Source organism: Notamacropus eugenii, chromosome 3 (assembly GCF_028372415.1).
Source record: "Notamacropus eugenii isolate mMacEug1 chromosome 3, mMacEug1.pri_v2, whole genome shotgun sequence".
NCBI classification, from domain to species: domain Eukaryota; kingdom Metazoa; phylum Chordata; class Mammalia; order Diprotodontia; family Macropodidae; genus Notamacropus; species Notamacropus eugenii.
The window spans coordinates 218,583,662-218,608,119 of NC_092874.1; the positions used below are offsets into that span (position 1 = coordinate 218,583,662).

The window sequence follows — 24,458 nt, forward strand, 5'->3', positions numbered from 1 at the left end:
TTACATATTCTATCAAAAATAGCTTTTTATTATTATTTTAATCTGTTAGACATCTAAGGGGTTAATAACTGAGCTCTAGGAAGGTTTTGAATTGTTCCATTGTCCTTTCAGGGCAGTTGAAAACTTTGAAGAATGTTTTCTTATCATAATAGAAACTGGGTATCTCTGTGTATTTTTTATTATAAAGAGAGAAAGTACTTTTAGTATAAGTATTTTTAGTCTTGGTAAATCATGTTAGATGTAGGAATAATGAGAAAATGGAAAGTCTGTTCTCATAGAGAACAATGAACAATGGGGAGTCAATTTTGAATGTCAGCTTTTTGCCTTCCCTTTAGAAAATGCCGTTTCCCTCTTCCCTTCAAACAGGTGGAAGAGTCTGACTTCTGCAGGTAAGACAGGTTTGTTTAAAGTGAACATAGGGGTAAAAAGTTTATCTTATCATTCTGATGTAGTTATATGGTAATTGAGCATGATACAATATTTACAGGAAAGTACCATGTTTTGTTTTTTTCACTTGTAGTTAGCACAAGAACCACAGGAAACTAAAAACAGGCATGTTTAACTTCATTACTCCTTTTTGCATTGCACATCTATATGCTATATGTGAACTTGTCCATTGTTAGTAAACAGCAGGAAGAAGATGCTGTAATGAATGATTTCTAAAAACTGCTTGTTGTGTTCTGAATAAATGAATCACTAGACGGGAGGTTAGAGAGAAAATGTTGCATCTGTACTCTCATTTTTTAAAAAAAGGTTGGGCATCACTAATGAGATAATGCATGTAACTCTTTGTAAATCTTAAAGCACTAACAAAATTCCAATTATAATCATTATTAGACATACTGGAAACTAACAAAGCAATATTTTTAGTGCTTTATAGTTCATCAGCTTTGGGGACCATGAGATGGAAGGCCATTCCTATGACCTTTGAAAATGTAATTGAAACCTTGTTAATAAGGAGACATTTAAATAATAATTTAATTCCCCTGCTGCCTTTGGCCTCTCATTCTTCAGTCAGGAATATGCCATGTTCCTACCAAAGTATGAGCGTGCACTAAAGAAAGGAGTACTGTTCTCTTGTTTCCAGCATCCAGCAGACACAGAAATCAGGCAGGCATTAAGAAAATGCAGTCCAATGCACATGGGGAGGCATTAAGAAATCTGCCTTTCCCTTCATTTCTCAAGGTAAGTAACAACTCCTCTTTGTAGAACTGTGGACATTTCAGCAGGTTTGTTACATGAGGCTACAGAACCATGTACTTCTTGGTTTGTTGTCTCTGGAGAGAGTGAAGTTCACAGTCAGCTTTTTCATTCTTGGTTTGCATTTGTTTAAATAAATGAGATAGCAGTGCTTTTTTTGTAGCAGAAAACAAACCCAGTCACTTATAAAGGCAGAGACAGCAACAAATTCAAGGAAGAAAATAAGGCTAATAAATCTGCCAAAAGGAAAAACAGAAAACTAGAGACAGTTCATCCGTTTTGTCTGAAGTGAAATCTCACCAGGACCATTCTGTTATCTGAAGCTCAAGTCAGCAAAATACCGTATTCCGAGAGAAGCTTTCCAGTGTTCCTCATTTGTCCTTATATTTCCATAGTAAAGGTTTTCTCTGGCTGTTCAATTTCAGGGAAAGAGGGAGTACACAGGAGAGGCTCTATTTCTCTGCGACTGAGTCAAAAACAAGGCATCAAGAGAACACGAAAGTGAAAACTATCCAGAAAGAGACAGCAGGAAATACACTATTCTCTTGGGAGTTCGTTTTGGAGAGAAAGAAAGAAAACCAAGTGCAGGTTCCCAAACTGACTGAGCTTGCTGGCAGCCACGCATCAAGAAAAGTCTGAGAGAAACTCTCCCTTTCTTAGCAGTGGCCCTACCACACAAGAAATTCCTTCTTGAACTAAGACTTGTCACATCTTTCTATGCTGGAAAAAAGACTTGTCTTGAACTTTTCATATTGAGGAAATGTGTGGCTTGGTGGAAGCAGCAGCAGCAAAGTTGCTGCTGGTCCTGAGTGTGGTGTGGCATTCAGATGCCCTCTGTTCACCCACTGTGTTTTACAAGGATTGCTGGATCCGACGCTTTCCAGGTTTCCTAATTGACCTGGAGGAATCTCAGAAGTTTGGAGCCCGGTTTCTAAAGTATTACTCAGAAAGCACAGGCCAGAAGTGTGGGAGGAACTGTTGTCTTACAAAGGATGGTAAGTGTGGGTAGAATGCGTGAACAGAGAAAATAGATAGTTCCTCATAAATATAGTTGCTATATAACTTATGAGGATTTTTAAAATTCTGGATTATTTTTAGATGAAGAGGAGAATGCCAAGTTGTGAAGTCAAAAATAGATAGAATCACGCCTCCAGTTTTCATTTGCTAGTACTCCTAATTGCAATACACTTAGCTAGAAGATTATGGAAGGAGGAAGAAGACTGCATCTTTGCAAAATCAAAGTGGGGAATTCATATCCAAATGCCAGCCATCTACAGGTAGCAATAAATCAATAAACAAGCATTTATTAAGTGCCTGCTACGTTCCAGGAACTGTACTAGGTGCTGGGAATACAAAAAGCAAAAGGAAATGGTCCATACTCTCAGGGAATTTATATTCTATTGAGGGAGACAATACATACATATACAGGTATATACAGAATAAATACTAAATAAATTCAAGGTAGCCACTAGCATCTGGGGATCAAGAAAAGTTTCATGTAAAAGGTAGTTACTGAGCTGAGTCTTGAAAGAAATAAGGGATAATTCAAGACAATGGCAAAGACAGAATCCTTCCCAGGAATGTGGAACTTTGTCACTTCAAAGGTGCAGAGATAGGAAGTGGATTGTCAAGGGTGAGGGATACTGACACCAAAAAGGCAAGTTTGGTTGGTCTGTAAAATGGAGGTTCTCAAACATTCTGGTCTCAGCACCCCCTTAGACTTATAAAAATTACCGAGGACTCCAAAGAGCTTTAGTTAATAATGGTTCTATCTATCTATAGTTACCATATTTGAAATGGAAATAGGCAACTTTTAAAACTATTTAATGTATTTCAAAATAACAATAATGAACCCTTTACATTGCTTCTGCACTGCATATATTGAAGCAATATATTGCTTCAGTTGTAGAATATGAAGAAAATCCAGCCTCACACAGATACATAAATGGAAAAGGCAGGATTATTTTTATAGGCAAATAGCATCTTAATATTATTATAAAAATAGTTTTGACCTTACTGATCCCCTGAATGGGTCTCAGGGATCCTCAAAGTCTGTGAACCTCACTTTGGCATGGCTTCTATAGTGACTGGAAAGCAATGTAAAATAAAGTCGGAAAAGTAGTTTGGAGGCAGGTAGTGATAGGCTTTAAAAGTTAACCAGAGGAGTTTATATTGCTTCTATTCAAAGACCCACTAATTTTTATTGGTTAAGGGAGGGACATAGTTAACCTGTGCTTAAACAAAATCCTCTTGGCAGCCATGGAGAATGAATTAGTTGTGGGTAAAGAAGAGGCATGGAGATCAGTGAGGATTTCGTTGCAAAATGTAGATGAGAAGTGATAAAGGGCAGGAGGAAAGTGGCAGCTCAGTGAATGGTGAGAAAGGAATGGATGCAAGAAATATAGTGGAAAGAGAATTCCTAAGATTTGAGAACTAATTGAATGGAAGGGGAGAAAGTGAAGAGTAAAGAATAACACTAAACTTAGGAGACTAGAGGGATAGTGGTTCCCTTGAAAAAAATAGGGAAGTTCCAAAGAGGAGTTTGGGGGAAAGATCATGATGGACACATTGAAATTAAAATGTCCATGGAACATTTTGTTTAAAATATGCAATAGGCAGTTGGTGATGCAATTGGAACTCAAGAAAAAGTCTGGGAATGAATACATAGATCTGGGAACCATCTGCGTAGACATGATAATTTAACCATTTTGAACTAATGAGGTCATCAAGTTACATCAAGTTAGAGAGTACAGAGAGAGAAGACCCAGAATGGCGCCTTGGGGAATACCCACAGTTGGGGGTGGGATATGACATGGTTGATGAATCAGCAAATGAAACTAATAATGATGGTGAGATGGATAGGAAAAGAATCAAGAGAGAGTAAAGTCATAAAAATCCAAGGAAGAGAGAAAATTCAGAAGGAGGGGGTGGTCAACAGTGTTAAGTGTTTCAGAGAGGTAAAAAAGATGAGACCTGAATAAAGATCAGGTTTGACAGTTAAAAAATCACTGATAACTTTAGAGAACAATTTCAGTTGAACCATAAGTTTGGATGCCAGATTGCAAAGGGTTGAGAAGTGAGAGGAAAGGAACTGGAGAAAATGGGTTTTTTTCCTAGGAATTTGTCTGAGAAAAAGAGTAAGACATAAGATGATAGCTTGGAGTGGAACCATCAATCAATTTATGAAGAAGTATATGATAATAGTCTACTATGTGCCAGGCACTGTGTTAGACACTAGGGATAAAATTACAATTACATTCGAATGATGGAGATAAGCACATATAAAAATATATAAAGCATTAATGTAAAGTGAATAAATATAAAGCAATTAAACACAAAGTTTGGCACAAGGGTAATTAGCAGTTGGGGAGATTGGGGAAAAGCTTCATGCAGAAGGTGGTGGATGAGCTTGTATCTTAAAGGAAAAGAGAGATAGAGTTAAGATAAGAGGTAGAGATAAAGCAGAGTTAAGCAGAGGGAGTTCCAGCCTTGGGGGGTGGCTATTGCAAAGGTACATGGAGAGGGAGTGTCCCGTGTGAGGAATAGAAAGGAGGTCAGTTTGTCTAGATGCAGAATAAGGAAGAAGTAGTAATGTCCAACTGAACTGGAAAAGACAGGCTGAAGACAGATTGTGTAGAGCTTTGAAAAGCTAAACAGATGAGTTTACAGTTTGTCAGAGACAACAGGAAATCACTGGAGTTGGTAGGAAAGGTAGATCAAGTGAAGGTTTTTTTAAGAATGAGGGAGTTATGGTAGATGGTGAGATTCAGGCTTCTCACGAATGTCGACTGTGATTATCACACTCACCCCAAGCAACGGCATTTCTTTTTTTTTAATCTTCTTTTCCCAAATACAGTTTAAAAAAATAACTAATCAGACTCAGTTTATTCTGAGCTCTAAATATTTGACTACTTTTCTGTACTCATTTTCAATTGCTATCCTTGCTCCCATCTTCAACAAATGTCTTTTAAAAATATAAGTTGGGCAGTAATTTCCTGTGAATCTACATTTTTTAGTCAGTTTTCCTCATCTTTTCTTCCTCATCTGATTTCTCCTTTAGGATCTCAGAAAATATTCAGGATTTCATTCTTAACTAGGCCGTTAGATTCTCTTTTTTTTGGAATCCTCTGAAATCTACAAATTTAGAGTACATACTATGTCCAGCTTTCTTCCTCTTCTTTATTATGCACTTTGAGTTTTCACACACTACCACCACTACCCCTTACCACCACCCTCAGCTTTTTCATTTCTGCAATAAGTTCTTCAATGGAATGTCACCTCCCCTTTTCCTCTCCTCCAACTTTTGAAAGTTGAATTTGTCATTAGGATAGGTAATCAATTTATGAGGGTTTGTTTTTTATTGTAGTGTGTTTGTTTATTTTGCTTTTGGTAAAGAGAGTCCCTGCAGATGTCCAGATGGTTGGAGTCCTCTATTAATGCAATGTCATGCTTCTGTAACAAGTTTGTCATGTTTCCTCAGCTCATCTAGTTTCTCCTTTAGTCCAGGTGATGTGTAGTATACTTTAACAGGAATAAATCTTCTATCTCTCAATATTCTTTATCACGTTTCTTTCCTTAGGTTCCTGGATTTCCTATGTGTATGTATATGTATACATATATGTATGTATGTATGTATATGTATGTATTTTCATATATAGTCTTATTCTAGCATTCTTTTTATCTGTTTTTCTCCTTTTGGAAAAAAAAACATATTCTAGTCATGAGTTCCATTCTACCAAGTCTCAAGTGATATCTATGAGATCAAACTTGCCTCCTGTGATAGGACCTCTGGTTTACCCTGTTTAATATTCATGCTTTGTGCATGGTTGATAAAGTGCCACAGGAAGAAAGTTGTGTTACATTGAAGGAATGACAGTTTTTTATTTATCTCAAGTGAAGTAGATTTGAACTTTAGGGGTGACTCATTTAATGAGGTTAGCCTGGAGAAGAGATTTGTGGAGGGAGGAATTATAGGCTGTCAAGTGGAAAAGGGTAGATCTAGAAGCACTAGTTAGAAGTTGTAATGAGGCAAATTTAGGGATGATCAAATGAAAACTTTCTCACATTTAGTGTTATTCAAAGGTAGAGTAGGCTGATTCCAAAGGAACCGGCTTCCTTCCCAATGGAAGTCTTCAAGCAACATCTAGATGACTGCTTGTCAGGCATGTTGTATGGGGATTTTTTGTCAAGTATAAGTTGAACTATAAACTAAATGGTCCCTAAGAGCCCTTCCAATCATAAGAGTCTGTGACATTTTAAAAAAATGTTTGTCCAAAAAAGGTAGACTCATCACTGACTGAAGTGAATTAATTTTCTTGCATATCTATGCTTTGACATAGTGGATAGAGTGCTGGACTTGGAGGGTTATGTTCAAATCCTTCCACTGACACTATCTGTGAGACCATGAATATGTCCCTTAGCTTTTCTGAGCCTCATTTTCTCCATATACAGAATGGGAAAATATACATACCACAGGATTGTTGTAAAGCTCAAATAAGATAATGTATGTAAATACTCTGCAACTGGAAAGAGTTAAAAAGTAACAAATAGAAAGAATTCAGCTAAACATAAGGAGATTTTGTATTAACTGATGCAGAAAAAAAAGCAGAACCAAACGAAATATTTGTAAAGTGCTTAATCTATTCTTGTTTCTTTCCTCAGGCAACCTAGGACTCATCATTTGGGGAACATTTTCTCTCTGAGCTTATTAGAGAATTTCTTTAAAAGTCCCCTTAAAGTGATCTCAGGTCATAGATGGCCAGACTTTAGATGTAAAAAAGAATCTGGAGAAAATATAGTCCAACACTTTCATTTTCCAGATAAGAAACCTGAGGTTTGAAGGTGAAACAGCTTGTTTATCTTTCAGGTCCACAGAAATATGGCTATGACAAGAATCAGGTTCATACTGTCATTAATAACTGAGCTCTGCTATATAAATGAGCTTATCCTTTGTTCTTTGAAGCAGCATAAACAGGGCTATAGTCAAAGTCTTTTTGGTAATAAAGGAAAGTTTCAAATACTTAGTCTTTTTCTTTTATTTTTTAAACAGCTCCCTGCAATCTGGCTATTTTCTTCCATGATCCCATCCATGACAATGTCAACTGCCTTCATGTTTACTGCCCGACCCTGGAGAGTTGCATCTTACAGCCTAGGCATAGTGCTATTCTGTATAACATCACAGCAGGTAAAGATTTATAGGGTATTTCTTGATTTTAAGAACCTATTGGTGAGACCATAGTAGTAGGTTACTGTTGCTGGTGGTAGAGTGTCCCTAAAACAGTTTTCCAAAGAATTACTTTCCATTAAAGCAAGCATTAACTATGAGGTATCCAGGGAGAAAAATTAATGAATAACGACTGCATTTAATCAAACATCTAAGTTCCCTTTAGTTTGTTCAATATGATGATAAAAAGTCCATGCTAGGTTTAAAGACTAAATCACAAACACTGAAGTATAACCTTATATTCAACTAGCATTCTTCCTCCAAAGCTTAAAATGTTAAAATCATAAAATCCTCCTCCATTTATACTAAATGAGCTGAACAAAATCCAAAGTTGATACTTTTACTGCAGGAGATAAAGATTTTATTAACACCTTAATTCAGAAACTATTTTAGGTGGAGGGAAGTAAACCAGTTAGATCATCATTTAATTAAATTATTAAATGTAATTTTAGTAATTCAAGTTGAAAAACTGAACAGATATTCTGAAGGATGTAGAACATCCAAACCATAATTCTGGAAAGGTAGAATGTTGCGGGCATAGGGAATTCTACACCAGCTTTACCCAAAATGTCCTTTGCCCTTCTTTTTGATGTAATGAAAATAAGGGTTCCATGAGAAAATCTCGGTGCTGTTTGAGAGTGGTAAGGGAAGCACATACTGGGTAGCCACCTACAGCACACCTACGCAGTTAGATATGCCTGCAAAGATCTTTGTGGTACTCCATTGGAAACCTCCTGTCAAACTACCACTGAACCAATCTTGACCATCCATTTAGCCATTTTGAGTCTATCTAATTATACTACTATCCAGGCTATAAATAAAGGGGAGAAAACTTTGGAGCAAAATAGAGGAAATTTGCCTAGGTTCATTGAATAAATTTCTACATATAACTATTTTGACATATTTCATATTCAATACTTATAAGAAGGAATGTAATAGAATCATAGATTTAGAGCTGGAAGAAATCTTAGAGAATATTTAATCCAACCCTTCTCATTTTAAAGATGAAGAAACTCAAGACCAGAGAATGTAAAATAACTTTCATTCTTTCTTTCATTCACTCATTCAAGGTCATATAGCTGGCAGGTGGCATGGGCAGGTTTTGAACTCAGATCCATTAACTCTAATTCTAGTATTATTTCCACTTCATCATGCTTCTTCACCATAGGCCTCACATCATCTTATTTTACACGCAAGTAAAGTAGAGACCATGCAACACAGGCAACATATTCTTTAATCATGAATCATTTGTGAATTAAAGATGTGAAAGCTAGTCTTGTCTTGTACTCACAGACCTTTTCATTTATTTACTCTGATTTATTTCTGAACTCCTTTGGAGCATGGACCCCAGAAAGACTCTTAGAAAAGGTATCCACAGTCAAGTATGAAATTTTCATCAGTAATAGGTCAAGAAGGCATGGTATGAAGACCATTTTCTTATTTAGGATTTTTAAAAGTACTTTTCCTCATCTATTAAATTGAAAGGTTAGAAGAGATGATTTCCAAGGTCCTTTCTAGTTCTTCATCCTAGGATACTACTCTATCTTAAGAATGAAATTCATTTCATTTGTAAGAAAGTAATATGTTGAACGGAATGACCTATAAGGTCCCTTCTACCTTTAAAACTATAAGCCATAAATTTCTAGTTTTAAATGACTAAGAGAATAGTGGTAATGATAACTTATCTAAAAAGAAAAATTTGTAGAGAAAATTGTCTTGGGTGTGGTGAGAGTTAGGGACAATATAGAGGAAGAGTCTGAGTTGGGATATATTCAGTATGAGATGATACAGCAGATAGGGAACTTTGTTTCCTGAATTCAAGTCCTATCTCGGTCACTTACTAGTTGTGTGATCCTGAGCAAGATACTTAACTTCACTCAGCTTCAGTTTCTTCAACTGTAAAATAAAAGAGATGAACCTGTTGGCTTCTAAGGTTCCTTCCAGCTCTAAATCTATAATCCTATGATTTATGATCCTTGGATCCTACAGGCAGTTTGAGGCACTGTCTTCTCATATTCAGGCTAAGCAGCTCAGTTCTTTCCTCCAGTATGTCAGAGTCTCCAGTCTTCTCATCACCGTTTGCCTTCCTCTAGATATGCCCTGGTGTGTGGATATCAAAACTAAACATATTATTCCAGATGGAGTCTGACAGGAACAGAATATGTCAGAATGGTCACCTTCTTCATTTTAAGTATTATATCTCTCTGAATGTAGCCTTCTGGGGGCTGCTATGTAAAACTGATTACTCATATTAAGCTCACAGTTCACTAAGGTAACTTTAGTGTTAGGAGGAGGGTGGGTGGACATTGGATTTGGAATCAGAGGGTCTGAGTCTGAATCCTGCCTGCTATTTGATCCTGTACAAGTCACTCCAAGCCTATTTACTCATCTATTAAATGGGGCTCATAATGTCTGTACTGCTGACTTCAATGAATTATTATAAGAAAAACACCTATAAGTCCATTCTGGTACTTAGTAATCACTATTTTCTTTCCTAAATGTTCAAGCCTTCAGAGTACTCTAGAAATGGGAGGTATATTATTAAGCCCACCTGGATCCTTATCACATGAACTGTCTAACTAAGGCCTCCCCAACAGGTGCTGGGGAATTGATCTTTTTTTCTTCCTGTTTACATTTTGTCTTAATACATTTGACTTTATATTCTAAGCTGTTAAGATGATTTTGGTTCCTTATTCTATTTTCTAAGAGACTAAAAATCTGTTTCTGTTTTGCCAATCTGCAGATTTCATAAGTATGCTATCTGTGCCTTTTGCAAAGTTAATGATAAAAATGTTGAAAAAACAGACAGATTAATAGGGCTTTCCCTTCCATTAACTCATTGTTTCCAGTTATTGAACTACCTCAAATCCACCTAACTATATTCTATCCTGTCCAGACCTTTCCATCTTGATCAAAAGCATATCATGAGAAATTTTTCTCAAATGCTACAATTTAGGTAAACTGCTGTATTAAGATATACTTACAAGCCATTCCTCAGTTGATAAATGGTCAAAGGATATGAAGAGGCAGTTTTCAGATAAGGAAATCAAAGTTATCTAAAGTCATATGAAGAAAGCTCTGAATCACTACTTATTAGAGAAATGTAAATTAAAACAACTCTGAGATACCACCTCACATATATAATATGACAAAAATGGAAAATGATAAATGTTGGAGGGGATGTAGGAAAACTGGGACACTAATGCACTGTTGGCGGAGTTGTAAACTGATCCAACCATTCTGGAGAACTATGAAATTTGAAACTATGGTCAATGGACTATAAAATTGTACATATTCTTTGATCCAGAAATACCACTACTGGTGGCTAAGAACTGGAAATCGATGGGACGCCTATCAATTGGTGAATGACTGAAAGAGATGTGGCATATTATTGTGAGGGAATATTATTGTGCTATAGAAATGACAAGCAGGATGACTTCAGAAAAGCCTGTAAAGACATATGAAATGATGCAAAATAAAGTGAGCAGAACCAGGAAAACATTGTACATACTAACGGTAATATTGTACAATGAAGAATTGTGAATGACTTAGTTATTCTCCACAAAACAATGATCCAAGACATTCTCAAAGGACTTGTGATGAAGCATGCTATCCATCTCAAAAGAAAGAGTTGATATTGTCTGAATACAGACTAAAGCATACTATTTTTCTTTTTTTTCTTTCTTTTCTAGTCATCTTGTACAAAATGACAAATAGGGGAATGTTTTACATGATTGCATATGTATAACTTATATCAGATTGCTTATCATCTGGGGAGTGGGGGAAGAGAGCAGAAAAGAATAGAATTTGAAACTCAAAACTTAAGAAAAGATCCAAATGTTTAAAAATGTTTTAACATGTAATTGAGGAAAAATAAAATATTATTTTAAAAAATTTAAATACATTAAACTGACTACAGCATTACTTTAGTCTACTAATAACCTTGTTATAAAATTAAATCAGATTAATTTGATATGATCTTTTTTTTATGAACCTATGCTGGGACTCATAATTGGTTTTCTTCTCTAAATGCTCAAAAACCATCCCTAATATTAATAGATTAAAAATCTTAGATTTTTTTTCAGGAATCAAAGTCAAGCTCTGAAATTTCTATTTTGTAGGATTTGCCCTCTCCCTCTTTTGAAAATCAGAATATTTGTCTATCTCCAGTCCTGTGAAACCTCTCTATGATTTTTTTAAGGATCACCAGTAGTTGTTGAGCAATTATATTCATTAGGTCTTTCAGCACAGATATAATAGTTCACGTAAGTCTGGTAACTTGAATTTGAAGAGGCATTTAGATGATGTGGGAATCATTCCATAAGTTACAATGAATTCAAATTTCATCAATATGTCTCTAGCCTTTTAGAATTTAAGTTGCAACTTGCAAATAGCTTTAGACACAATGGTAAATTTACACAGTGATAAATTCTAAGAAACTTTCCACTTTTAACACTCCTACAATTCTTCCTTTGAGTCAGAAAGACAATTAATGACATCTTATTTGCCTTGCAGGTATTGATCCAGATTTGCTTGTTTTTCAAAAATCATCTACCAAAGATCCAAATACACGTTCTTCATTTAATAGACGGAACAGGCTAAACGATGTAAAAATTACTAATTTAGAAAAACACCAAACTACTATGGTAAGCCCCATGTTACTGTCCGTAGAAGCTCCAGCTTCAAGCATATATCAAGATCTTGTTGTAAATACCAGCAATATCAGTTTTTCCAATGCCACAATCACAGACTCTTGGACGACATCCTTCCCACTGAAAGACTTAGTTACTACACAGATAAATACGGCTTCACCCAGTCCTGACCTCCTCAACAGACCAGGTAACAGGACAATTTCTCCAGCATTTAAGTCTGTAGAAACAAAAATACTTTCACATATACCTATTCCACAGCATCTCAACCATAGCAAACAGTTATTGAATGAAACCAAATGGTACAACAGCAAGAACTACACTTCTGAAAATCAAGAAGAGAGGACTGTTGGGGAATCTGTGGCTTCAAACACGTGGCTGGTTCCTGTAGCACTCAGTACATCCATCATCCTCCTTTGCTCTTGTCTGGTCTTCCTTGCATTAGGATGTTGCCAAAAACGACAAGGCTATTATAAGCCAAGACACAATGAAACGCACCACTGAAAAGGGAAAGTTGTGACAACAGTTAAGGGTACAGGGATGATGAAAAACTTTTCAAGTTTACTTCATTGTCAGTATTGGCGAGACATAATGTGAGATAGTAGAAAGAATGCTGGATTTGGAGTCAGTAAAACTTTAGTTTGAGTCCTGCTTCAGATATTTGCTAGGTGTATGACTGTGGGCAAATATTTTTTTCTCTCTGAGCTTCAGTTTCCTTATCTGTAAAATGAGGTAATTGGACTCATTGAAATCTGATGTCCCTTCTAGCTCTAAATCTCTGATCCAATTATCCTGCTTATTAATTTATCAGTCATCACATTAATTATTTTTTCTCACCACACGTGATTTCATTACAAGGAACACCCAATGCAGATAGGTATTTTCTCCACAACTTAAAGTTACAGAGGTACTCTTTTATACTCTAAAGTGATGGCTCTTTTGGTAAGACAAAACGAAACCAATCAAAGCTTTAAATATTCCTTCTATAAAAATTAAAATAATTAAAAATCCATGTTTTACCAATAAACAGGGAAAAGATAGGGAGAAAAGTCCATTAGGTGACTGAGTTTATATCTTAATCAAAGTAAAATTACCCTATTTTATGTGTTCCCCTGCTGTTTTTCCTAGGTCTAGAAGGCCAATCTCTCTCCCTGTTGAAATCCCACTCATGCTTTAAAGCCAGCTCAAATGCCACCTCCTACAAGAAGCTTTACTGATCCTCTCAGTTATACTTTTCCTTGCTCAGATATCCTGTAATATTTTATAGACATCTCTTTTATAATCTTATCACATAACTTTTGTATTATAGTCATCTGTGAGAGACCATATCTCTCTACTATACTATAAGCTTCATGAGGGAAGGAACTATATCTTAAACTTTCTCTAACCCAGAGTCTAGCCTTCAGTATGGTATGGATAAATGTTTGTTAAAATGAATTATTGAGATAAAACCTTGATTCTGTCATCAAGTCAGCCCTCTTTCCAAGTTTTGTATATTTGGCAAATTGGATAAAAATATTTTCTTTGTTTTTACCCAACCCATGGATAAAAACAGTGAACAGGAGCCTGATTCCTATGGCAACCCACTAGAGATTTTTTCCAGGTTGACATAGATCTATTAATTAACATTATTTAGCTACAGATGCATTACTTTCTATTATACATATATATTATATATTTGTGTGTGTGTGTGTGTGTGTGTGTGTGTGCATGCAACCCTGACTAGACTGTGATTTCTGTTGGAGCAGGAAATATATTTTATATAATCTACGTTATCTTTCTTACTGTTTAATACAATATAAGATACAATGTGGATGCTTAATAAATGTTTGTCAAAGTTGTTTATAATTGGCATAGATCTTCTAACAGCTTGAATGATTCCATATCCCATTCTTTTTTTGAAGTACTCTACAATGATTTGGTTTCCATGTTTCTTTTCCATTCTCAATTGATTTATCTTAACCAATAAGGAGTAACCAAATAGCAGTGCTTCCTAACTTTAGAATTTAGAAGTAAAGCTCTTGGGTTTTCTATTTGTTCATTCACTATTCAAGAAATATATACATACATATATGTTTGTGTGTGTATAACTCAATTCGTGTGTGTAGGTGGGTATGTGTGTGTGTGTTGAGGCTCTTCTCACCCTCTTAATATGGCAACAGCAGGAGCTAGGTTCATTCTTCTGGAAAAATGAGCCACTTCTCAAGTTACCAGACACAATACAAAATGCAGGGTTCTGTGAGCTAAAAAAGCAGGTGAGGTGCTGTCCCTCAGTTTCTGCTTTCCTTTCCTCATCACCCTGCTTCACCCCAAAGTGATATTCCTATTTTCAGCTCTGTTCAGTGAACCAGTTCAGTCCTAACTCCAATGGTGGCGTGTGATACTGAGCTGGAGTAATTACCTCATGAGGATCCCACGCCATTGGCAACATTTGTCTAAACAGAACTTCCTGTGAATCATCATCTCATTGCACCCAATGACCAAGTCCTTAGCATTCCTCTTCTTTTTGATCTTTTAAGCTAGAGAAGTTGTGGCCAGCACTAGTCTTATCCTGCTTTGAACTAATTGTGTCTAGTGGCTGACTATTAAAGGCAAATAAGCTCATAAATAAACTCATCAGCTATTAAAGGTAAATAAGCTCATCAGTTATAGTTTTAGTTGTACAGACCCAGAATACTTTTGAAACTGAGGAGCAGTATCTCCCCATCCCAGAGTCTCAACATACCCCCATATGAGTTGAGGGGGTAGCCCCAAAGGAGGAACTGCAAATGAAAAACCAGTTTCTTTTGTCTCTAGTTTAGGCTGTATATAAACAACATTACCAGTTAGATATGAATAAATCTAAGGGACAGATGAGCTACCATTGAGGCATTTGAGCCAAGAAGAAGCTTATAGAATGTGACCCCTTGTACCTCCACCAAAAGACAAAGTGAGCTTCAAGGGAAATAAAAAATCTCACTACTAAAGTGCTAAAAATAGAGTTTTAGACATAGTCTCTTTTCTCATCATGTCATGGAGATGACACGGTACTTTCAAATGACAGGCAGATAGGACCAAGTTAGAAAGCCTTCAAGTATGGATTTGTTGCCCAAGCACCAATCTAACTATATATGGAAAGAATTTTCACCAGGAGGTTGGGCCAATGAGTCAGCATGAAGAATTAAACAATGGTAATATTGATATTTTGTTTTGGTAAACAAGAACAGAAGACATATTGCAGTTACAACAAAATGAAAGGATAGTTTACCATTTCTCTTCAAAGCTGTAAATAAGAGTTGGAGGAGTTTGTTAATTATGCACTCAAAAAGAAACATAATAGTCATTTCATGGGGATGCTTGGCTCATTTTTACACTGCAGTTTTCAGTACTGTTTAGGAATAAACAAAAAGGCCACCACAAACATATTTGCATTTTTTGTCCTCAACATTTGTTACCGATACATGAAAAAGAGGAATTTTATAAAAAACTTGACCAAGTCCTCCAAACTAAATCATATATATTTTGATACCAGATTACTCAGTAGTCATAAGAGATCACCACCATTCAATCAACAAGCATTTATTAAGCATCTTCTATATGACAAGCAGTGCGCAGAGCACTAGGGATACAGAGAGAAAAAAGGAAAGTCCCTGCGTTTATTTATTTATTCATTCATTCATTTTGATTGTGCTAAGGCACAGTGCTGGGCACATAGTAGATGCCTGATAATGTTTACTGACTGATTGATTGATCCTTAAATTCTAACTGGGGGGAGAGATTGTAAAGATTAAAAGGTATATAAAAAGCAGAAACAAGGTAACCTTGGATGAAAAGGCACTAACTGTTGGTGGCATTTAAACTGATTCTTGAAGAAAACCAAGTATTTTAAGAAGTGAGAACACCCCAGGTGTGGGGAACAGCCAGTTCAAAAGCACAGAAACAGGACATACACGGTATACTGTGTGTGAAGATCAGTAAAGCAAGGACATTAGTGAAGATGTGAGAATACTGGAGAGGAAAGAAGGGGTGAGGTCATAAGTGCCAAACAGAATAAAATTTATTGCTATTTAATTCAATTTTATTTTATTTTCAATTATAAAATCTTTCCCTTCTTTCTCCTCCCTCCCTTGTTGAGAAGGAAGAAAAACAAAAACAAACATGTATAGTCATTCAAAACAAATTTTCAAACTAGCCATGTTCAAAAAAATTTTTTAAAGAAAGAGAAGAAAATATGCTTCAATCTGTATTCTGAGTCAATTGGTTGTCTATCTGGAGGTGGGTAGGATTCTTCATCATGAGTCTTTTGGAATTGTGGTTGGTCATTGTTATTGATTGGAGACTTTCACAGTGTCTTTACAATATTGTAACTATACAAACTGTTCTCCTGATTCTGCTCACTTCATTTTGTATCAGTTCATTCTAGTTTCCTCAGGTTTTTCTGAACCCATTCCCTTCATCATTTCCTACAGTATTCCATTATATTCATATACCATAACCACATACCATAACCATTCTTCGATTGATGGGCTTCCTCTAAGTTTCCAAATCTGTTTTTCTTTTTAAATAGTATTTTATTTTTCCAATTACATGTAAAGACAAATTTTAACATTAATTAAAAAATTTTTTTGAGTTCCAAAGTTTCTCCCTCCCTCTTTCCTCCCCCCTCCCTAAGATGGTAAGCAAACTGATATAGGTTAAAAATATACAATCATGTAAACATATTTCTATATTAGTCATGTTGTGAAGGAAAATAGACCAAAAGAAAAAAACCCCACAAAAAAATAAAGCGAAAATAGTATGTTTTGATACGCATTCAGGCTCCATTAGTTTTTCTTTGAACACTGATAGCGCGTTTCATCATGAGTTCTTTGAAATTACCTTGGATCACTGTACTGCCAAGAATAGCTATCAATCATCATACTTTCATTTTGTACAATTTGCTCTTACTAAGTACAGTGTTCACCTGCTTCTGCTCACTTCACTCAGCATCAGTTCATTTAAGTCTTTCCAGCTTTTTCTGAAATGTCTGCATATCATTTCTTGTAGCACAATAGTATTCCACTATATTCATATACCACAACTTGTTCTGCCATTCCTCAATTGATGGGCATGCCCTCAATTTCCAATTCTTTGTCACCACAAAAAGAACTACTATAAATACAGGTCCTTTTCCTTTCTTTGGTATCTTTAGGGCAAAGACCTAGTAGTAGTATCACCAGATCAGAGGGTACGCACACTATAATAGCTTTTGGGGTATGGTTACTTAATTGCTCTTTAGAAAGGTGGGACTTGTTCACAACTGCATTACCAACAGTGCATTAGCATGCCTGTTTTCTCATATCTTCTCCAATATGTTATTTTTCTTTTTTGTCAACTTAGCCAACCTGATGGGTCTGAAAATTGCTTATTCGTATCCTTTGATCACTAGAGAATAGCTCTTGCAAATTTGATTCAGTTCATTAAGTTTTTTTGAAAAAATACCTTTGTCAGAGACACTTGCTACAAAAATGTTTTTCCCTAAGTTTCCTACGTTTCTTCTGATCTTAGCAGCACTGGTTTTATTTGTGTAAAAACTTTTTAATTTACATGATCAAAATTATCTATTTTACCTCTTGTGAACCCATCAGATCATGAACTCTTCCCCCATCCATAAATCTGACGGGTAATTTCTTCCATACTCCACTAATTTGCTTGTGGTATCACCTTTTAAGCCTAAATCATGTACTCATTTTGACTTTATCATGGTAAGTTGTATGGGATGTTGGTCCATGCCTAGTTTTTGCCAGACTACTTTCCAGTTTTCCCAACAGGTTTTGTCAAATATGGGTTGTTGTCCTAATAGCTGGAAACTCTGGATTTATCAAATGCTAGGTTATAGTGCTCATTTGCTTTTATATATTATGTACCTAAACTGTTCCACTGATCAACCTATCTCTTTGCCATTAAAAAATTGTTTTAGCAATTACAGCTTTGTTGTATAGTTTGAGATCTGGTACTACTAGACCCCCTCCTTTCTAATTTTTTTTCATTAATTCTCTCGATATTTTTCACCTTTTGTTCCTCCAGATGAATTGTCATTTTTCTGGATCTATAAAGTAATTCTTTGGTAGTTTGATTGGGATGGTACTGAATAAGTAAATTAATTTAGATAGTATTATCATTTTTATTATATTGGTTTAACCTACCCATGATTAATTGATTTCTCCAATTATTTACTTCTGTCTTTATTTTTGTGAAGTGTTTTGTAATTGTATTTATATAGTTGCTCTGTGTATGTTGGCAGGTAGACTCCCAAATATTTTATGCTGTATGTATTTATTTTAAATGGGATTTTCCTTCCTATCTCTTCCTGCTGGGTTTTGTCAGAAATATAAAGAAATGCTGATGATCTGTGTGCGTTTCACTAAAGTTTATAAAGCACTGGAATAGCATGATCAGAACTGAGTTTTAGGAAAAGCACTTCGGCAGCACGTGTGGAGGATAAATTATTGTGGGAGAATTGGTGTGGGGAAAGACTTGAGGCTGCAAGACCAATTAGACTAATTACAATAGTCAAGTAAGAAGTGATGAAAGACTGAACCAAGGTGGTGGCTGTGTCAAATGCTGCAAAGAGGTCTGGGTGAATGAGGGCTAGGAAAAGGTCATGAACTTGGCAATAAAGACATCCTTGGTGACACTGGAAAGAGCAGCTTCCATAAACCAATACTGATGCAAGGGGCTGAGGGAAAAGTAGGAGATAAAAAATGGAGATGAGTGGAGATATCTTTTTTTGGAGTTTGACTACAAAAGGGAGAGGTGGGGGTAATACCTTAAGGACATTTTTTTAAGTATGGAGGAACTCTGTGTCTATAGACAGCAGGGAAGGAGCTGGTAGATAGGAAGAGACTGAAGAATAGGGAGGGGGTCACAATCACATGAACAACTTGCCAAGAGAAATGGAATTGGATGGATTCAAGGGCATATAAACAGGGGCTTATCTTTAGTGAGAAGGGTCACCTCCTCATCAGATGAGAGTAAAGCAGAGAGCAGGTGATGATATCAACAGGTGATGAAATGTAGATAAGCAGAAAAGGGAATTTATTCAGGGAACTGATTAATAAGAACAAATTTAACACCAAGAGAAGGATAAGAGCAAGTGTCATTCTATTATTGACTTCTATCATGCCTGCTCTCTCTACAGGTATTACACTGTAGGCCTTTGGTTTATTGACATTGAATCATTAAAACTATTTGAGTTGGTCAGTCAGTTATAAATCCACCTCAGTGTACTATAATGTAGTACATATCTATCTTTTCCACAAGAATAATATGATATAATGCAATAAAAATTGCATGTAATCAAAGGCCATGGAAATATAAACCAAAAATTAATTGGAAACTAAGCAATCTAATCCTAAAGAAGGAGTGGGTTAAACAACAAATTATAGAAACAATCAACAATTTCATTCAAGAGAATGGTAATAATGAGACAACCTACCAAACCTTATGGGATACTGCAGTTCTTAGGGGAAGTTTTATATCTTTGAATGCCTAAATGAGTAAAATAAAAAAGAGGAGACCAATGAATTGGGTATGCAGCTGACAAAACTAGAAAAAGAACAAATTGAAAATCCCCAAGTAAATACCAAATTAGAAATACTGAAAAACATAGGAGAGATTAATAAAACTGAAAATAAGAAAACCATTGAACTAATAAATAAAACTAAGAGTTGGTTTTATGAAAAAAAAACAATAAAATTGACAAACCTTTGGTCAATTTTATTTAAAAAAAAGAAAGAAAACCAAATTATCAATATCAAAAATGAAAAGGGTGGACTAACCTCCAATGAGGAGGAAATTAAAATAATAATTAGAAATTACTTTGCCCAACTGTGTGCCCATAAATTCGACAATCTAAATGAGATGGATGATTATTTTTAAAAATATAAATTGCCCAGATTAACAGAAGAGGAAGTTGAATACTTAAATAACCCCATCTCAGAAAAAGAAATTGAACAAGCCATCAATGAACTCCCTAGGAAAAAATCTCCAGGGTCAGATGGATTTACAAGTGAATTCTATCAAACATTTAAAGAATAGTTAATTCCAATACTATATAGACTATTTGGGAAAATTGCAAATGAAGGAGTCCTCCCAAATTCTTTTTCTGATACAAATATGGTTCTGATACCTAAACCAGGAAGAGCCAAAACAGAGAAAGAAAATTATAGACCAATTTCTCTATGAATACAGATGCAAAAATTTTAAATAAGATATTAGCAAAAAGAATACCACAACCTATCACAAGAATAATACATTATGATCAGGTAGGATTTATACCAGGAATGCAGGGCTGGTTCAATATTAGGAAAACTGTTACCATTATTGATCACATCAACAACAACACTAACAGAAACCACATGATTCCCTCAATGGATGCAGAAAAAGCTTTTGACAAAATACAACACCCATTCCTATTGAAAATACTGGAAAGCGTAGGAATAAATGGAACATTCCATAAAATAATGAGCAGTAGATATCTACTTAAAACCATCAGCAAGTATTATATGCAATGGGGATAAACTAGATGCATTTCCAGTAAGATCAAGGGTGAAACAAGGATGTGCATGATCACCAATGTTACTCAGTATGATATTAGAAATGCTAGCTGTAGCAAGCAATAAGAGAATAAAAAGGAACTGAAGGAATTAGAATAGGCAAAGAAGAAACTAAGTTATCACTCTTTGCAGGTGATATGATGATAAAGAATCCCAGAGTATCAAGTAAAAAACTACTTGAAATAATAAACAACTTTGGCAAAGTTACAGGTTACAAAATAAACCCAGATAAGTCATCTGCATTTCTATATATTACTAACAAAGCCCAACAGCAAGAGATTCGAAGAGAAATCCCATTTAAAGCTATGGTAGACACTATAAAATATATGGGAGTCTACCTGCCAAAACAAACCCAGGGACTATATGAACACAATTACAAAACACTTTTCACACCAATAAAGTCAGATCTAAGTGGAAAAACAACAGTTGCTCATGGGTAGAACAAACTAATACAATAAAAACAACAATTCTACCTAAATTAATTTACTTATTCAGTGCCATACCAATCAAACTACCAGATAATTATTTTCCAGAGCTAGAAAAAATAATATCAAAATTCATCTGGAAGAACAAAAGGTCCAGAATATCAAGGGAACTAATGAAAAGAAATTCTAGGGAAGGTGGCCTAGCCTTACCAGATCTCAAATTGTATTATGAAGTAGCAATCATCAAAACCACTTGGTACTGGCTAAGAAACAGAGGGGTAGACCAGTGGGGTAGGTTAGGTACTCAAGACACAGTAGTCATTGAATATAGCACTCTACTGTTTGATAAACCCAAGGATCCCAGCTTCTGAGATAAGAACTCACTGTTTGACAAAAATTGCTGGGAAAACTGGATAACAGTGTGGTGGAAAATGGGCATAGACCAATGCCTGACACCGTGCACAAGAATAAAGTTCAAATGGACACATGATCTAGGTATAAAAGATTGATACTGTAAACAAATTAGGGAGGAAGGAATTGTGTATTTGTCAGATTTATGGAGAATGGAGAAATTTATGACCAAATAAGAGATAGAGAACATTATAAAGTGCAAAAAGGATAATTTTTATTACATTAAATTGAAAAGTTTTTGCACAAACAAACCCAATGCAACTAAGATTAGGAGGGAAGCCGAACACTGGGAAAGAATTTTTGCAACTAGTGTTTGTGATAAAGACCTCATTTCTACAACATATAGAGAACTGAGTCAAATGTACAAGAATACAGGTCATTCCCCAAATGATAAATGGTCAAAGGATATGAACAGGGAATTTTCAGAGGAAGAAATTCAAAGATATCTATAATCATATGAAATCATGCTCTAAATCACTATTGATTAGAGAGATGCAAATCAAAACAACTCTGAGGTGCCACATCACACCTATCAGATTGGCTACCAGGACAAAACAGGAAGATGATAAATGTTGGAGAGGATGTGGGAGAGTTGGAACAGTAACTCATTGTTGGTAGAGCTGTGAGATGATCCAACCATTCTGGAAAGCAATTTGGAACTATGCCTAAAGGGCTACAAAAATGTGCATACCCTTTGACCCACAATATCACTTCTGGGACTCTATCTCAAAGAGTTCACAGAAACAGGAAAGAGTCCCACATGTACAAAATTATTTATAGTAGCTCTCTTTGTGGTGATCAAAAACTGGAAATCAAGGGGATGCCCATCACTTGGGGAATGGCTGCACAAGTTGTGGTATATGAATGTAATGGAATACTATTGTGCTATAAGAAATGATGAGTAGGAAGACTTCAGAGAGGCCTGGAAAGACTTATATGAACTGATGCTGAGTGAAAGGAGCAGCACCAGGAAAACTTTGTATACAGCAACAACTACAGTGTGTGAGGAATTTTTCTGGTAGACTTAGTACTTTATTGCAATGCAAGGACTTAAAAAATTTCCAATGGAGTCTTAAGGCAAAATGCCTTCCACATCCAGAGAAAGAACTATGGAATTGGATCACAAATAGAAGCAGATCATTTTCTTTCGTATTAATGTTTTGTTTTGTTTTATGGTTTCTCCCATTCATTTTAATTCCTCTACTGAAACATGGATTTAATAGAAATGTACTGTAGAACCTATAAGATTGTACGCCGTCTCAAGAAGGGAGTGGGAAGGATGGAGGAGTGAGGGGGAGGGAGGGGTAAAAAAATCTAAGATATATAGAAGTGACTGTCAAACACTGAAAACAAAATAATTTAATTTAAAAAAACAAACAAAAGAAAATAAAAGAATAATATGATAGCCTTTGTCAAATGCCTAGCTAAAATCTAAGTAAACTACCTCTATAGTATTTTCCTGATCTACCATTTAGTAACTGTCAGAAGGAATGAAAGAAGAAAAAGAGACAATAAATTGGTGTCTGCTCTTCATCAAGCCTGATTCATTACAATTATAGTTGATATTTCTAAATGTTCACTAATCATTTCTTTTGTGATTCATTTAAGAATTTCCCCAAGAGTAGAAGTTAGGCTCACTAGCCTGTAGTCCCCACTCTGTTCTCTTCCCTTTTCATTTAAATTTTTTTTTTGAAGGGGAGATGTATGGGTGGGAACAGGTCCATGTGTGTATGAATTAGGACATTTCCCCCCCTCCCATCCACAGTACCTTTCCCATTTTCCATGGTCTTCCAAATATCACTGAAAGTGGCTAAGCAATCACAGCTGCCAGTTGTTTCAGGACTCATGGATGCTTTTCATATGTTCCAGGGGACATGAATTTAAGAAGGGCAAGTAGGTGCTTTTTTATTTCCTTACTCATCTTGGGTATCACTTCCTTGTTAAGTCATTTTTGTCCTGTCATTTCCAGTGCAAAGATCACTCTCCTGAACAGTTCAAACAGAAACAAAAAGACTTCAATGGCTCTGACTCGCCTCTCCTCATCATCCCTTGGTCCTATCCTTTCTTTGTTCTTTTCCCCAATATTTATAAAGAGAACAATTTCTTTTGTTGTCCTTAGCTTCCCTTGCTCATTCTGAGATTTGACCCCCCTGACTCTATTTTCACTGAATCCTGCTCTTAGGTTCAATCTCTTTTACCTGCCCTCACTAGGTGGCAACAGTAGATAAATGGCTGGACCTGTAGTCAGGAAGACCTGAGTTCAAATCTGAACTCAGACATTTACTAGCTATGTGACCCTGAGCCAGTCACTTAATTGCTATCTTCCTCAGTTTCCCCAACTATATAAAATGGAGATAATGATAGCACTTACTCCCAAGGTTGTTGTGAGGATCAAACAAGATATCTGTAAAGTTCTTAGCGCAGTGCCTGGCACTACTGGTGCTTAATAAATGCTTGTTCCTTTCTCTTCCCTATGTCTTCCATACATGCTTTTAAAAAAACTAAGTTGGTTGGTGTTTCCTATGCATTCAAATAATTCCCTTCAAATAGTTAGCATTATCTATGTTCTACTGTATTTTCTTATTAAATATTTTCCAATTACATTTTAATCTAGGTGGAATGTTGACAGCTGCAATTTTCCACCTCTCTGACACCTCTGACTGAATGCTGGCTTTGGAGACAGAAAGACCTAAGCTGAAATTCTTTCTCAGAGAGGCAAGTTACTTAACTTTTCTCATGCTCAGTTTCCTCATCTATAAAATACAAACAATAATACCTAGTTTACAAGGTTGTTGTGAGGATCAAATGAGATAATATAGGTAAAGTGTTTTGTAAACCTTAAAGAATAATGTAAATGCTAGTTATTACTTGTATGTAAGGTAGATTTATTTTCTTTTTTTAAAGACACTAGTTCCCAGGATCCACGGCCATAAACAATCTACAAGTCCCCAGGATCATAGCCTGTAAACAACCT

At 35.7% G+C, this 24,458-nt stretch overlaps 1 protein-coding gene across 1 annotated transcript; it reads left to right on the top strand.

Moving 5' to 3' along the window:
- The first annotated feature begins 211 nt into the window (after window positions 1-211).
- MANSC4 (MANSC domain containing 4) lies at window positions 212-17,692 on the top strand. The gene is made up of 4 exons (XM_072654460.1): window positions 212-389; window positions 1,626-2,195; window positions 7,250-7,384; window positions 11,939-17,692. Exons 2-4 carry the CDS (start codon window positions 1,961-1,963, stop codon window positions 12,574-12,576), a joined length of 1,008 nt encoding a protein of 335 aa, XP_072510561.1. The 5' UTR covers window positions 212-389; window positions 1,626-1,960; the 3' UTR covers window positions 12,577-17,692.
- The last annotated feature ends 6,766 nt before the right edge of the window (window positions 17,693-24,458 follow it).

What these genes read in the sequence shown, in the direction of transcription:
- MANSC4 (XM_072654460.1), top strand. Translation starts at nt 1,961, where the DNA reads ATGTGTGGCTTGGTGGAAGCAGCAGCAGCAAAGTTGCTGCTGGTCCTG. An exon ending in CTGTTGTCTTACAAAGGATG is followed by an intron (nt 2,196 to 7,249) that starts GTAAGTGTGGGT and finishes TTTTTTAAACAG; the next exon opens with CTCCCTGCAATCTGGCTATT. An exon ending in TCTGTATAACATCACAGCAG is followed by an intron (nt 7,385 to 11,938) that starts GTAAAGATTTAT and finishes TTTGCCTTGCAG; the next exon opens with GTATTGATCCAGATTTGCTT.